The sequence below is a fragment of the Saccostrea echinata genome, unplaced genomic scaffold (genome assembly GCF_033153115.1).
Source record: "Saccostrea echinata isolate AGI-Se365-2 ecotype Australia unplaced genomic scaffold, CSIRO_AGI_Sech_v1 ptg000010l, whole genome shotgun sequence".
Taxonomy (NCBI): Eukaryota; Metazoa; Mollusca; class Bivalvia; order Ostreida; family Ostreidae; genus Saccostrea; species Saccostrea echinata.
Genome location: NW_026889759.1, coordinates 169,484 through 185,668, shown reverse-complemented (window position 1 = coordinate 185,668; position 16,185 = coordinate 169,484). Strand labels below are relative to the sequence as shown.

Sequence of the window (16,185 nt, the reverse complement as noted above, 5' to 3'; positions counted from 1 at the left end):
GAAAATTGAACCAGCGGTTTAATATATTTTGACGATTTAAAAAAAAATAATGCCTAAAAAATTAAAACAACCAGTAGACAACATCACAGTATTTGACCTTTGACCTCTTAATATGATTTCAACCTTTATTGTACATAAAGAATGAAGCTTCCTTTTAAATATGATCAAATATCAGACCTGTATGTTAAATGCATGACAAGTTTCTGTGCAAATGGTCATATTGTACGTAGATGGCATAAACACCCTCAAAAATGAAGGCTTTTGAATGACTAATATATAGGATATCTCTAATTTTATTTTTATTTTACAAAACATGGTGAAAACATGTCACATCTTATTATATTTCTCATAAAGATCATTGATTTTTGACATTAGAGTGACATTTTTTTTTTCTAACGTACATTATGAGAAATGAGTTCAAAGATTTCATGGAAGTTTTCTGCTCCCTAAATAAGTTGATTAAATATAACTAAATGAAAGCTCCATTGATTAAAGATCTTCCTAATTCGTTCGAATCTAATAAATCAGCATTAAAGGACATGTTTCCATAGTAACAAAGGGTTTCCATGGTAAAAATGCGTCATCTTAAAGTTTAAAGTTATGATTGCAGAATATTCTAGTGAATATTCAAGATGAGTACATTGAATTCTACCTAGGATCTGTGTGCCATTTACTCTTCTTCAAGACAATGGTTATATAAAAAATTGCTTTAACTCTTTATCAGATACATCTTAGTCGTTACATGTATGTGTTCAAAATTGTTTCCATGGGATATGTAAATATAAAAATACTTTCATTAGATCAAAATTACATTGTCCATTTGCATACACGACAGCAAGTTTTTGACTTTTGGACACGGTCATTTCCATATTTCTGAATTGCTGTTAACTTTATCAATGGGACTCTGAACGTGTTTATACATTTTAGTTTTCAAAATTCAGGGCACGTTGCCAAATAACCATGTTACATAGCAACACGTTTTTGCCTTATATGAGTTAATGCTATTTAATTCTTTGACAACACATAAACAAGTTTAAAGAAATTCAGTGACTATGTATTTCCCCGTTCAAATATAAGAGTCGAGGTAATTCTTTCAAACACTCAGTGTAATCAAGTGGTTGTTATATGCTCAAAATCGTTCCCATGGGGAACTTTATGTAACAAAAATACTTTTATGAGATCCAAAATGCATTTTAAATTTGCTAAACTGCAATTTTAGGACTAAAGGAGATGGGTGAACATGACGAGCGATAAGCCTATAGTGTGACAAACATGAAGATGAAAAATTAAATTTCAATTATATCAAAATTTCCTTGATATTTCGTCTAAAATTAAATTATACTTTATGTAAAATCTCTATAATTTGCAAAAATACCTCAAAGATTGAAATTATTTGCCTGTGAAATATTAGACACACACTAAAGCGGGAAAAAAGAGTCATTTTCTCATACTATAATACTATTTTTCGATATGAGTGGGTCTTTGCTCCACCTTTTTGAAAGTTAATCCTCAAAGTTTGCATAAAAATATAAATTTTTTGGTTACCAAAAATATGGAGCAATGACCCACTATACCTTAAAAATATACTTTTTTGACATAACATTTGCATCTTTTCGAGAAATACTTGAAGTCCATTAAGTCAAGGGTCATATCACAAACATGATTTAAATGCCACTATTCATCAGGACTTGTGTAGTCTAGTGGTTAGCATGCTAGTCTCAAAAGAAAATAATACTCAGGATTTTTATTGCTAGGGTTCGAACCCACGAATACCACATTAATTTTTTTAATAAAAGAATAAATTTTGCCGAGAAAATTTTCCTCAGAAAAGTTTTGTTTATCATAATTTCATAAATTTCAATAATGAGAACTTTACTCTAAATACTAAATTCACAAACTGAGCATGATTTTTATATATCTGAAGCTATAGGCTTTCTGCAGGCTATGTTCGCCCATCTACTTTGAAACATTTCTTACTACTGTACATGAATATCTACCAAAATTAAGCTTTGTCGCCTTGTTGCTATGGGGAATTCGCTGTTGCCATGGAGATAAGTAATTGTACAATAGTCATTAGTTTGCTAAGAAGTCTGATTTATACTCTATCACTTTAAAATTTATTTCTGGTACCCTAAGATAACAACTTATGCAATATTTCTTTGTAACACTTCACAATTATTCACTGTTCATTTATCAAAACATCCATTATTGTTGCTAGACAACGGGCACTAATTTTCAAAAATCCCACGTGTTTGAATTCGGATTTCATCAGGGAAATTCTTCTACTTTAACGTGAAATGCACGCAAAAGCTGTAATTTTTAGATGCAAATTTTAATTTGACCTTGAATATTGCCAAAATCAAGAAAAATGCTGAATCAGCAAAAAATCCAAAACATGTACATCTTCCAATGTCTATCACAGAACTATCTTTAAATCTGATATCTATGTGTTGGGTTGTTAAAACACTTAAAATGTGTATCTTCATAATAATTTTATTCCTATTTACATTTCATATCAAGTCTTAAAAGATAGGTGACTTTTCGCCTTACCACATGGAAAAAGTGGCCGGTTGCTAGGGAAATTTCTTTGGCCAGGTTTCCATAGTAACCATGAACCAAAACATTTTTTATTTTATATACATGGATCATAGCGCAAAAGAAATCTATGTGTGAAAAATCATCAAATTCTGAGAACCTTCATGTATCACTTTTATACACATTTTGTCTGATTTTTATATGGACTGGTACTTAACATCGGGCTCGATGCTATATGATGTTCTAGAAGCTTCCGTCAATATTAAGATCGGTAATGACAAAAATAATTTGCACATTTTCCTTTTTAATCAGTTATCACAACTTATTTCTTTTATATCATTTAAATCAAATTTTGATTGAATAATTCAGTGACGACATTTTATGAAATAAATAAACGATTGCTTGTTGTCAGTTTCATTAAAAATTGCAAGTAACTAAGATCCGCCAACAGAACCGCCACCGTACTCAGGTTTTTGCTATTTCATGGCTGTTTATCGGAAATGAAAGTAGACTTTTAATTTAATGTACGATACTTACTATGTGAGTGAAATCTAAATATAGTTTACGGACATCATCTTGTATCTAGTGTATTCTTAGAGGAGTATTTTAAGATCTCTGGTACACCCGTTTCGGAGTTTATTTGCAAAATTTATTAATTTATAAGTATACATGGCCAATCATGGCTTTCTGTTTTTGAGGGGAAGATTTTTAAAGATTTATCCTATGTATTCCCATGTGAAACTCTGATCACCCATTGTGGCCTCTCCCTATACCCTTGGGGTCATGATTTGAACAAACTTGAATCTACACTATCTGAAGATGCTTCCATGTGAATATTAGTCAATCATGGCTTTTCTGTTCTTGAGAAGATTTTCAAAGATTTTTGTCTATGTGTTCTGTTGTTTGATTCTCCATTATAGCCCTTCCCTACTCCCCAGCATCAGTAGTTAAATAAACTCGAATCTAAACTACCTGGGTATGCTTCCATTCTTATATGACCAATCTTAAGAGGAAGATTTTTAAAGATTTATCCAAGGATTCCCATGTTAAATTTTTTGTCACCCATTGTGTCCCCTCCTATGACCTAGGGGGTCATTTTTTTTTTTTTTTTAAATTGAGGCCCATGGGCAACATCGATCACCTGAGCACTTTTGCTAGGAATAATCAGAATTTTGGTTCAATATTGTAAACTTTAAATATAAAAGTGATCTAGATCTTCTACTGAGGCCTTGCCCTACCCCCAGGGACATGATTTGAACACACTTGCATCTACAACACCTAAAGATTCTTCTGAAATACTTCTACTTATCATGGATTTGCTGTTCTTGAGAAGAAAATTTTTATTGATATATCCTTTATATTCCTTTGTGTTACTTTGATTCCCTGTTGTGGCCCCACCTTATCTGCAGGTTTCATGATTTAAACAAACTTGATTCTACACTACCTAATGATGCTTCCTTTTTTATGACCAATCATGGCTTTGCTGTTTCAAAAACAAGATTTTAAAATAATTTAATACAAAGGAAAATTATGTAAAACTTTGATAATACATTGTAGCCCCATGCAGCCAACACTGAGGATCATAATATGATCAGACTTGATTCTAAAATACCAGAGAATGCTCCCATATGAATATGACCAATCATGGCTTTGCTGTTCTTGAGAAGATTTTTATTTCCTATGTATTTCAATGTTAAACTTTGATTGCACTTTGTGGCCTTATCCTATCCCCAGGGGGTCATGATTTGAATAATCTTGAATTTATACTACCTTAAGATGCTTCCATATTAATATGACTAATCATTGGTATGCTGCTCTTGAAAAGAAGGGAAAAAAGATTTTCTCCCTATTTACTTATATGTTAAACTTTGATCCCCCCATTGTGGCCCCACCCTATCCAACTGGTCATGATTTGATCAAACTCAATGAACCTACAGTACCTGAGGATGCTACCATTTTAATATGAATAAACACAACTTTGCTGTTCTTGAGGAGAAGATTTTTCAAGATTTTTTTCCTGTGTATTCAAATGTAAAAATTTTGATCCCTCATTGTGGCACAACCCTACCCCAGGGGTCATGATTTAATTGAACAAACTTGAATGATGCTTCCATATTAATAAGACTAAACATGCCTTTCCTGTTCTTGAAAAGAAGATTTTTTAAAGATTTTTCATATACATTCCGCAGAGCTCCCACTGGAGCGAAAATATTTTTCGCCACTTTTCGCGATGAAAGGAATCTCATTCTTACATCTCATTTCAACAAGTGTATATGCTAAACACTCCACTAATAGCACTATTTCAATTTGTTTATATCACAGGCATTGAAAATTGTAAAATTTAAAGTTGTATCCACTTACAAAACTAATATAGGAATTATTTCTACATTTATACAATTAATTTGATACTGATATTAGCCAACTCTTGACAGTAGATGTCCTCTTGTTCATAACATTTTTTTAGCCCTGGAAGGGGGGTTACAGACTTATTAAAGATATATGACAATTTTTTAAAAATGAAAAAAAATAAAATAATAAGTGAAAATTTTAATCATATCAACAATTTATTGTGAAAAGAAGTAATTAAAATCAGGTTTAAAACTTTGCTTAATTTAACAACTTGGACACTGGGTGTATGCATGTAAATTCATATACATGTAATTGAAAATAAATCTGCGTAATTGACAAAAGTATTGTTTCCAAGCCAGTATCTCTTTCACTCTTTGTCAGTTTATGGTATAATGAACACACTATTTTGACTTTAATCAGGTAAAATTAGCAGCCATGCTCTGCAATTTTCATCATGTTTTCCTACTTTCGGTTAAAAAAAACAATTTATATAGATCCATATTTCATTGATTAAAATCTTTTATTAGCTAACTTCATCTCCAAAACACACTTTGTCTTTCCTTGTTTAATCCATCTTATATTATTTCAAGTAATTTTGTATCCCCTTTCTGCTCCAGGCTAAAGTTACCTTGTCAGCTGTGTGCGTTCAAGCAAGACGTGATTTCCTACGCGTACATTGTTTTGTAAGTTTCATGGAGTTTTCACACCCTGAATTCACTCATCTGCTTGCATTAAATAAACAAAGGGGCTAATCTGTACGTATTGAATAAACAAAGGAGATAGCCAAGAGTACACACACTTCTGTATGGTATATTTAAAAAAAAAAAATCAGTTTCACCACTTTTGAATTTCTTTTCGCCACTTTTAGAAAAAATTCGCAATTGGCGCAAATGGCGAATCACAGCTCGAGCCCTGATATTCCGATGTAAAACTTTGATCCCCCAATTAGTAGCCCCATCCTAACCTTGAGGGGGGGGGATCATGATTTGAACAAACTTGAATCAACACTACCTGAGGATGCTTCCTTTTTAATACAACTAAACATGCCTTTCCTGTTCTTGATAAGAAGATTTTAAAGATTTTTCCTAAATATTCCTATGTAAAACTTTGATCCCCCAATTAGTAGCCCCATCCTAACCTTGAAGGGGGGTCCCAGACTTGAACAAACTTGAATCTATACTACCTGAGGATGCTTCCAAATCAAATTGACTAAACATAGACTTGCTGTTCTTAAGAAGATTTTTTCCTATACATGTATATTGCTAGGTAAAAATTTGCTCCCCCACAGTTGCCCCACCCTATGTAAACGTGTATTCCCATGTACAATTTTATTGCCTTTTGTGGCCCCACCTTTTACAAAGAGGCAGTAATTTAAACTAGATGTGTCATAATGCCATGTACAAAATGTGCATTTATAACTTAGAAAGTAAATAGAAACTGGGAATTGTAAATTGCACATTTGTAGCTGCCCTAATGTAGATTTTCCAAAGGGTTTGGAAAAGTTTTGGAATTCCATGGAATTCCAAACATTTCCATACATGAGTCTAAAAGTGCTTCTGGAAGTTTTTGGAATCTTTTGGAATTTGAAAAACAAATTTGGACTTAGACATTTTGAGGTTTGGAAAGTAGTGGGATTCTATGGAAAAGCTGATAAAAAGAGAAACTTAGACATTTTCTGCACTGGAAATCTGTGGAAAATAACTTAGATTTTTTCTTTTAAACTGTCTGCTAATAGTACAATTACATCGGGATTGATGTCAGGCTCGATGAACAATTAATTTAATCAGACCACCAAAATTCAACAATTCGGATGCCGTGTTGAACTGTTGGACAAAAGAAAAGAGAATGTCACGAAGAAGGGAACTGCTGGTAATGATTAGAGTGGAATTTGTACAAAAGATGCAGACATTTTAAGACATGGTAGGTACAATGTACAGTATTTTATGTGTCCTTGAAGTTGAATGAATATGCTTCTGCTAGTGTTCCTCAGTTGGGGCACCACACACATAGAATGCCTGACGGTGAAACATTTAGGGCGAGCGCAGTTTCATTTCTGTAATAATTATTCTACAACTCTAAACATCTTTTATCAACATATGTTTGAACAATGTGTGGATTTCAACCTGAATTTCCTCCGTCCGTACATGTCGTTAGACCTCGCTATAAGGCCATTCCAAGATTTTTCTATGTTAGGCGTCCGCGTGCGCCTTGGTTTTTGACACCCCATATTAGAAAAAACAAACAAAATCCGCCATCCTGAAATTGATTATTCTGGTCAAAATCCTTAAATTCTATCAATTTCTCTAAGTATCTGTCTAAAATATGTCATATTAGGTATATTTTAAGCATTTAATACCTTGCTTTTGCAAAAGAATAGATCTTTCTACGAGAATAATAGATTTATGAAATCAAATGCTTTGAATGACATCATTTTAAAGACTATATTGTCTGTGTTTTATTATTTGGCTTGTGTATTTTTTGCGAATAGGTAGGTAGGTTTCTGAAAGATGGGTGGACGCTAAACATAGAAAAAACTTGGAAAGGCCTAATATGCGAGTGGCACTTTCCCCAATTGCAACACGACAGTCCACGTTACATTGTACACAGATATCATAACACTATTAGTGTCTCCAACATGTTGCAACATCTAAATTGGCTATCTTTACAACACAGAAAGAACATACGTAGACAGTGGTAGACTAATAATGCTATAAATGATATAAAGTTGTGCACAACTTAGTTGCGGTAGACCCAAGCCTCTATTTCAAGTCTTCCTTACTTTCAGAACTTTAGTACTTGCACAGATAATTTAAACATAGCTTGCTCCCCCATGCAGTGACATTATGGAATTCTCTTCCATGCTCAGTGGTGTTGGCAGCCTCTTTGGGGCCAGTTCAGAACTCTGGTCCAAATTAAGCTAAATTCCTTAGTACTTACTATCATTTACAGAGTACGATGTAAAAAATTCTATTTATTTTTTTAATGTATGTTCATGATCATTCATGGCACTTATTTTGATTATTTAAGGGTTGAAGTACTCGATTCGCACAGCGCCGGCATATAATCATGATAATCATCAAGTTTGATGAAAGATCCTAATATGTAGATGTAGATGCTAAGCCATCTAGTCACTTGGTGAGAATTGTGAGAGCCAGCTCAAATTATCATTCAGCACAAATAAACTATCATTGTTTTTATTAATTAATGTTTTAGTATTATCTTACTCAATTCTGAATTGCTGATGCATGGAAGATATTTAAAACAGTTTATTTATATTTTCTTAATTTTTCTCAAAAAAAAAAATATGAAAATGTATTTGCATGTCTGAAGCCTACAACAAATGTATTCTATATATTCATTTTATTATATTCATATATGTTATTTGCTTTGTCTATATTTTTGTTATGTTGTAAATATGCCAATGTGCATTTAAAGCAGCTACATATGCATATAAATTCGTCTTTTCCTCTTTCAAGGGTCAGTTAACGGAGTAAGCAAATATGGAGGATAATATATCAAAGGCAGCATAGACGTCCAAACTCCTGTTAAAGATGCTTTTAATCAGAAGCTTAAGAGACAAAAGACCAGTCATTGACAAAGCAAAACTGAATGTTTTATATGGTATATAAATTATATTAAATAATGTGTACTTTTTTTCATACCTTAACTTTATTTGCTGAATGTTTTTAAGGGTACATAGTTTATAATTTACAATGTTCTCTTTCATATTCAAGGTTAATTAACTTAGACAATCATTTCTCTTATTTATACACTTTAGTTCTAACCTTTTCTTTTTAGCTCACCTGAGCTCAAGGCTCAAGTGAGTTCTCTGATCAGTGTCTGGTGTTAGTCTGTCGACTGTAAACTTTTCAGATTTTTACATTTTTGACTTCTCAGAACCACATGGTCAACCAAACTTGTCACAAAACATCCTTGGGTGAAGGGGATTCAAGTTTTGCTTTCATACTTCACAGGTGTATTCCTTGTGACAAGGCCTTCCATTGGATATCAACAATTTGACCCTGTCCTTTGATTATGATCCAGAGTTGTGGAAAACTGCCGGTCATGCCGGCAAACTGGCAAAAAATGCGTGTGACCGGTAAAAATGCTATCGATGTCGGTCCAAATGACCGGCCCCTATTTTGGTTAAGGTTTTTTGTTTTTCTATTTATCATCAGCGCACTTGGAACCCAGCTTAATTATCGTACCTTATATGCAATTGCGTAATACTTTTTTCTTTGCACGAGATCGAGGCTATAAATGAAAGTGAAACCAGATTGTGCTCGTGATCTGTTAAATTTATAACTGGGGCAGAATTAGGTAGAAAACATAAAGAAAAAGATAAAGACAAGATAAATATGAAAAAATTCAACTGAAAGAATTCAAACACAGTTGGGGAAAGCGGTAAATCTAGTACTTCCGACTGTCGCAGATTTCGTTTTTCCATCGATCGTGTTGATATCTTTATTATCGATGCACAGAATTTCTACAATTTTTTAGACTCATTTAAGTTTCTAGGTTAATATAATTCCCAAATGCATAAATGTTTCAAAAAAATTACGTTTATATGCTGAATTAGCACTGTCACCTGCCCAAAAGCGGTGAAATCTAGTATAATTGTTATAAATACAAAAAAAAAAAAAAACGAAAACGGAAGAGTATTTGGAAATGGAGACTGAATGTTATATTATTATTAAGTAAATAGATGTGTAATGAAGTAAAAAAAAATGTTATGCTTTTTTTTTTAATTTCGCAACTTACTATTTCGGACTGGCAAAAATCACTTCGGACCGGCTTATTTTGTCTTCTTGCCAGTCCGATTGACTGGCTATCTGAAAAAGTTTTCCACAACTCTGATGATCCATTTTTTAAAAACTTTAACCTTGTCCTTAACTTTTGAATGGTTGGTGATAGGGCTTTCATATTTCACAAGTATATTTCTTGTGACAAGACCTTCCCTTGGGCACTATTAATTTTGACCATTTGACCTTGACCTTGACATTTGACTTACTTTTAAATAAACTTTAACCTTCGCCTTTTTACAAAGTTTGGTGCTAGGGCTTTCATATTTCACAGTAATTTTCCCCGAGACAAGACTTTCCTTTGGGTAACAATATTTATCATCTTTTGACCTTGGAGTCTGACTTGCATTTGAGAAACTAACCTTAGCCATAAGCTGCCATATGGGCATCAATGTTTCACAAACACATCTTGTTTTTTTTTTAATTTCACAACTTCCATTAGTTTTAAAAAGGAATTAATCCTAATCTGAACAAAAAATGGCAAGATAATAAATTCCTATTCTATAGTATTAAACTGATCTGCCAGGTTGAAGGAACCAATTGTCTTATAGAGCTTTATTGTATTATTTGTCATATATTTATAGATAGATATTATACATCTTTATGGTAATACTTTCTTTCAGAAATTGAGCAAGAAAAGTTTGAAGTGTCTGTGGGAATGATCAACATCAAACTTGCTGAGCTTTTGAAGCCATCGTACCAAAAGTGAATCCATTCATGACACCAATTATCTGACCACCCTCTAACAGAACCAGTGAGGAAGTGATTCTAGCCAACACTTCAGAAGTTTAGGACCTTCCATAATTAGGATCTTGGGGCATGTTTGGGGGAAAAATAGCATGTGTTGATTTTATGAGAACTTCCAAATATAGTTGTGTAGTAGATATTTGTGTACTTAATACCTATGCTTGTCACTCTAGTCATCCAACTTTGTATGGTAAATGTACATGGACCACTGGAAGATCATTGTAACTGTATACAAATGTTGCACAATATACCCTGTTGAGGCTTCAACTTTCCCAAGGTCATTTAATGAAGCTAAAGGTCATAATTAATGTTTTTTAAAAATCTATTTTGATTTGTTCTATTTCATTTTATTATCAGAAAATGTCAGATATTTGAGATTAGACTAGAGTTTACTACATGTACATGTATGTATATTATAACATGATTCTCATTAATAAAACCAAGGTGATCCTCCAGTAATGACATTTTTCTGTGGATTTTTTAAACATTGTTTAAATAATCTTTGATGTAAAATACTTTCAGTGAGACTACTTTTTAAAAATTGTGCTTACATTATATATAGAAGTGTGTATGCAATATTCGTCCCCATGCAGACACACTGTAAAGCAAAAATGATTTTTTTTTTATTTTGAAAATATAGATTAATGAAAAATTGTGATGTAGTCAAGTTTTTTGTAATTATTTGGCCCTTAAATTATTTTGATTATTCCAGTTTTTCATTGTATTTTCATGGAATTCCTTGGATTTCCAAATATCCTGGAATTCCAGCTATTTCCGCAAATTTCTATTCTGGCATTGTTCTGCTCTTTTCCAGGCTTTTCCAGTACCATTCGGAAAAAGTTCCATCCCAATACTCTCAAGAATTCCTTGGAATTCCGTGGAACACTTTTTCCATGGAATTCCACAGAATTTGTTATGGAATTCCATGGATCTTATGGAAAATCTACATTAGGGCGAGGTAATGATTAGAAATTGTGAATTTTTAAATCTTTTCCAAGTTCAAAGGGGATAACTTTCAAAACTCATCGGACCAGGAGTACCCGATAACAACCGAATAGCCAATAAAGCAATGAGCAGTGTGTTGAATATTTCAGAAACTATTTGACTAAAATTAATAATTTTTTGCACTTTTTCGGGAATTGATCGTCTCATTAATTTGACAAAATATTTTAAGGTTGTAATGTCATATACCATGTAAAAACAGCATTAAAAGGTTGTTAGATATCGGTGGTCAGTTTTTTACTTTTAAAAGTAGCATCCTCAATGAATTTGTCTTTATACCCAGGATATACAAAAACATAATGTGACAAAATATACCTTGATAAATACTCTATGATCTGATGATCTAAGAGTACTTGTGTATAAAAAAAATAATTTGTCATCACCACTGGCGGATTTAGAGGGGGTCCCCCTTTTGTGTCCAAAATATACATAAGATTTAATAATCAATTTTTTTGGTGTGGTCATGGGCTCCTACCCCAAGCCCAAACTCCCCCCCCCCCCTTTTTTTCAAGATTCCTCGATTCGCAACTGATCACTAATGAAAAAAATATCCAAAACACTTTTGATTAGATATTTTCAAAAATGGTGACGTTGGGCAATAATGTGGAGCACTAAATTATCAAGCAGTACTGCATTGAGCAGGATATGACAACAGTCCATACCTGAACACGTTTACAGATGGAATCAAAATATAAATCTCGGGCTTTTGAGACTTTCCGGGACATTTTTCTTCTTGTTTCTAGAGAGAGATAATCGCGCTCTAGCGATATGATATCTCTACAGGGGAATTGTTCCCAACCTGATAAATACTTGACCACACACAGACAGCGTGGACAGACAGATAAAAAAACACCACCATATCCATGATACGCCCTCCCTAGACTGTTTCACGATAACTGCGGCACTGCTCTTTTGCAGGGCAAAATGATATATTTTGGTGAAATATGACGTAAAAGTAATTGTTTAATATACGTCATTTAATTTTCTGTCAGCAAAAATTTCGCCCAACGTTATTAATTTGCCCTGCAAAAGAGTAGTAAAGCAGTTATCGTGAAAGGGCTAATACAAAGAAATGTACGCACCTCTTACTTAAAACTGTGCATATTTTAGGAGTGGAGAAGAAGTGGTTAAAACATGTTTGTCCAACAATGTTCATCCTTGCAAACATATGGTAACTTTAACATGCAACCTTTCTTTGGAAGTTTGTGGTAAAACTAGATCTTGCATATAATTTCAACTAGACATAATGCACAAGATCTAGACTTTTTCCATTTGCTCGATATATTCTAAATCACTTTGTATTGAAGTAGCAAAGACTGTAATTATATTGTTGCACTCTCATCGTTTTGTCCTTATTATCATTTGTGGTTGTGTAAGAATATGCACATGGGGAAATGAGACGTTATTATTTTATTATTTTAATAGCACGATTCCTTATTGATAACATACATGAATATGTTATAAATAAAAGGGTTTTTTTTTAATGCTTAATATTAAATCTAAATGATTGTTACAGCGTTTCAATATGTTTTTTATTTCCCTTCAGATATTTATTAATTATGATTTTATAAAAAGTTGGTACATGAACTGCTCCCCAAAATGATATAAAAACAAAACGTACTAAGTTTCCGAATATGAATTATATACAGTGCCTAAAATAATTAATAAATTGTAAAAAGTTTATGGGAAGGTAAATTTTGTTTTGAAAACACTATGTTACTAACATGTACTTCACAGTTATTGTAATGCATATCACGTGACAAAGGTGCGTCGATTTACCCAAATGGACCCAAATGGAACCCAAATGGTAATCAAATGGACCCAAATGGAATAATAAACATACATCATCGTATTCGCAAGTTGTTACTTATTTAAAATGATGAAAATAATGAACTTGCAAATGGAGAATATTAATTTTTCATTTCTAATATTGTTTCAGAATACGAATTAATCTTTTTTTCTACTTGTAATAACTTTTGCATATCATTGAATACAAAATTGAAGTATTTCATTTTAAAGTTTATATAGTTTTCATGGCCGTAGGAACTGGGGGGGGGGGGGACGGAGCCTGTGCCCCCCCCCATAATTTTCCCGATATATAGAATACCAAAGAAAATTAATTTGTTTTTTAAAATACAGTATTAGAAATGAATAATTAATATTCTCCATTTGTAAGTTCATTATTTTCATCATTTTAAATAAGTAACAACTTGATAATACGATACTGGATATCTTTAATATTCCATTCGGTTTCCATTTGGGTCCATTTGATTTCCATTTGATCCATTTTGATTTCCATTTGGGTCCATTTGGGTTCCATTTGGCGTTCCATTTGGGTCCATTTGTTTCCATTTGGGTTCCATTTGGGTCCATTTGGGTAAAACGACGTGCCGCGTGACAAAGGTATCAACACTGTGTAGAAACGGACTAGGGTAAAGTGCGTTACCTTAGACCAAGATGGCGACAGGAAAATACGCTTCGGTTATGTTGCACTTAGTTTACGCATTATACAGGCTTACATTATACATATATCACATGGCTTCGAGGGTGACATACCAGAATGTTTGCCCCTCGGTGACAGGAAAGTCCTGGAGTGTTATGTCACCCGATGCCGAAGGCAGAGGGTGACACACCCGATGCCGAAGGCAGAGGGTGACATAACACTCCAGGACTTTCCTGTCACCGAGGGGCAAACATTCTGGTATAGGCACCCGAGAAGCCATGTGGTATGTGTTATATAACATTTTTAAAATTAAAAAATCGTCTAAAATTGTTTAAGTTTAGACAAATAATCCAACTTGCTTTCATGACGTTAGAATTACGCTCCGTTGTTTACATTTGCTTAGAAACCGACGTCATTACATGTCGAACCTGAGCTACAAATGCGTAACATAAAAACACGTGAAAGTGATCGAGAGGGTGTTATAACTGTTTCCGTCGGGTGACATAACTGTTTCCGGCGTGTGACATAACTGTTTCCGGTGTGACTCAGCATTCTTCAAGATTTATAGTGAAACTTATTACATTTGTGATATAATAGGAAAACTTATTCAAAAATGTTATATTATGAAATGGATGGGTTTATTTTAATTATTTTAAACAGAAGTGCTATTGCAAAGATTTTGCATGATCTGAGCTGATTAAAGCCAAATTACGGGTAGAAAATTTAAACAAGATTAGGGTAACGCAAATTTACGACTATGTACAGTAAAAATTTTGTGACCTTTTTGAATGATTAGGGTAAAGTATGCGTAAAAGGTCATTTTGCTTGTTTCAGGAGACTCAAAACGCACTCTGTCAGTAAATTCATAATTCATTGCACCAAATACTATGTAATTGAAAAATTCTCAGTGCGTTGACTATTTCTGGAAGAGCACAGTGGCCTAATTTTGTTCAAATCAAACCAAATCAAATCAGTCTACGTTTCTGTCTATAAGACAAACTGAGTCTTGAAAACAGTATTCTGTTGATTTAGATACGGCAAAAAACTTTTCAAATATCTACAAATCAAAGTATCATCAATGACGTGAAAATAACCGACAGAAATCATACACAAAATCCAATTTAAACAATACAAATTATGAGCAGAGCAAAAATGGACGTCTGAAAAGTGAAAAAAGAGGTGGGATAAGGTGCCATGGAGGAATGAACACACCCTGTCCACCGGTAAAACTTGCCGTGTACTCTTTGATGATCAGGTAAATGAAAAAAAAAATGACCTAACAATTCATATGGAAAAAAGTCAGTAAACATTCAGCTTAACGATAGATTGTGTTAATTTTGCAAACAAGGTCATTGTATCAAACATGGAATTTGCGTAATGTTGACTTTAAACGAGATGGTTGATATCTTGTGTCATCAACTTATGTGTATACTCTCTCTCTCTCTCTCTCTTGATTATTTTTGTATTTAGATTTGCATATCGTACAGAAAATGTATTTTTACTAGCACTTTTACGTCTTAACCTAGGTTGAGAAAAACGGGCAAAATTAACTTTGCTGTTCCTACTGAGAAAATTTTGGTAATATAAGATAAATGCAGATTAACCTGGGCTTAGATTCAGAATACTTGTGTAAGTTTTTTCATAAAAAAAACTAAGTACTTGAAATATTCTAATAATAACTCAGAAAAAAAATTGGTATTCAAGCATTCAATAAATTATTCTTAGAAAATCAGAACACTTAAGTTCAATATCTCAGCAAACGCATAGAAAGTCTTTCCGAACAAAATGTGCGCTCTTTTGTGATGGAGGTGTTTAGTTCGACTTCTATATTACATCATATTTGTCAAAAACATTTTGTAAATAAATATGATAGAGCTATGTCCTCGTCATTGCACGTTTGTCAATACATCTATATGTTTCGTTTTGTTTACGGATTTATGAGATTTATCAGTGTTTGTTATCTTCACAATTTACATTATTATACTTTAAATCAAAATCCGACGCTTGTTTCCATGTTTGAGATGTAGTGTAAAAAAAGTCTCTTGCTGTGACCTTTAGTTTAACAATTAGATATATTGATAATGTTTTGTCAATAAACATTCAAACATTGATTTGTTACGTCCCATTAAACTCAATAAAAGACACAACATATTCTGACATATTACATATTTGGATATTTTACTCAAGAAAGACGTTGATGATAAACTAAAACCTAAGCTTAAAAGTTTATGATAAACGTGATGACTCCAACTCTTCTTTCATCAACTTCCCTTATTTATGTAGCAATATATCATTTTTACCTGCATA

At 33.0% G+C, this 16,185-nt stretch overlaps 1 protein-coding gene across 1 annotated transcript in view; it reads right to left on the bottom strand.

The window, feature by feature from the left end:
* The window catches only part of LOC133184096 (bifunctional methylenetetrahydrofolate dehydrogenase/cyclohydrolase, mitochondrial-like), a 140,147-nt gene extending 127,520 nt beyond the window's left edge, over positions 1–12,627 (bottom strand). Inside the window, exon 1 of the mRNA XM_061318927.1 lies at positions 12,518–12,627. Coding sequence (XP_061174911.1) covers positions 12,518–12,603 — 86 coding nt within the window. The 5' untranslated portion in view covers positions 12,604–12,627. The remainder of the gene's footprint in view (positions 1–12,517) is intronic.
* Between the last annotated feature and the right edge of the window lie 3,558 nt (positions 12,628–16,185).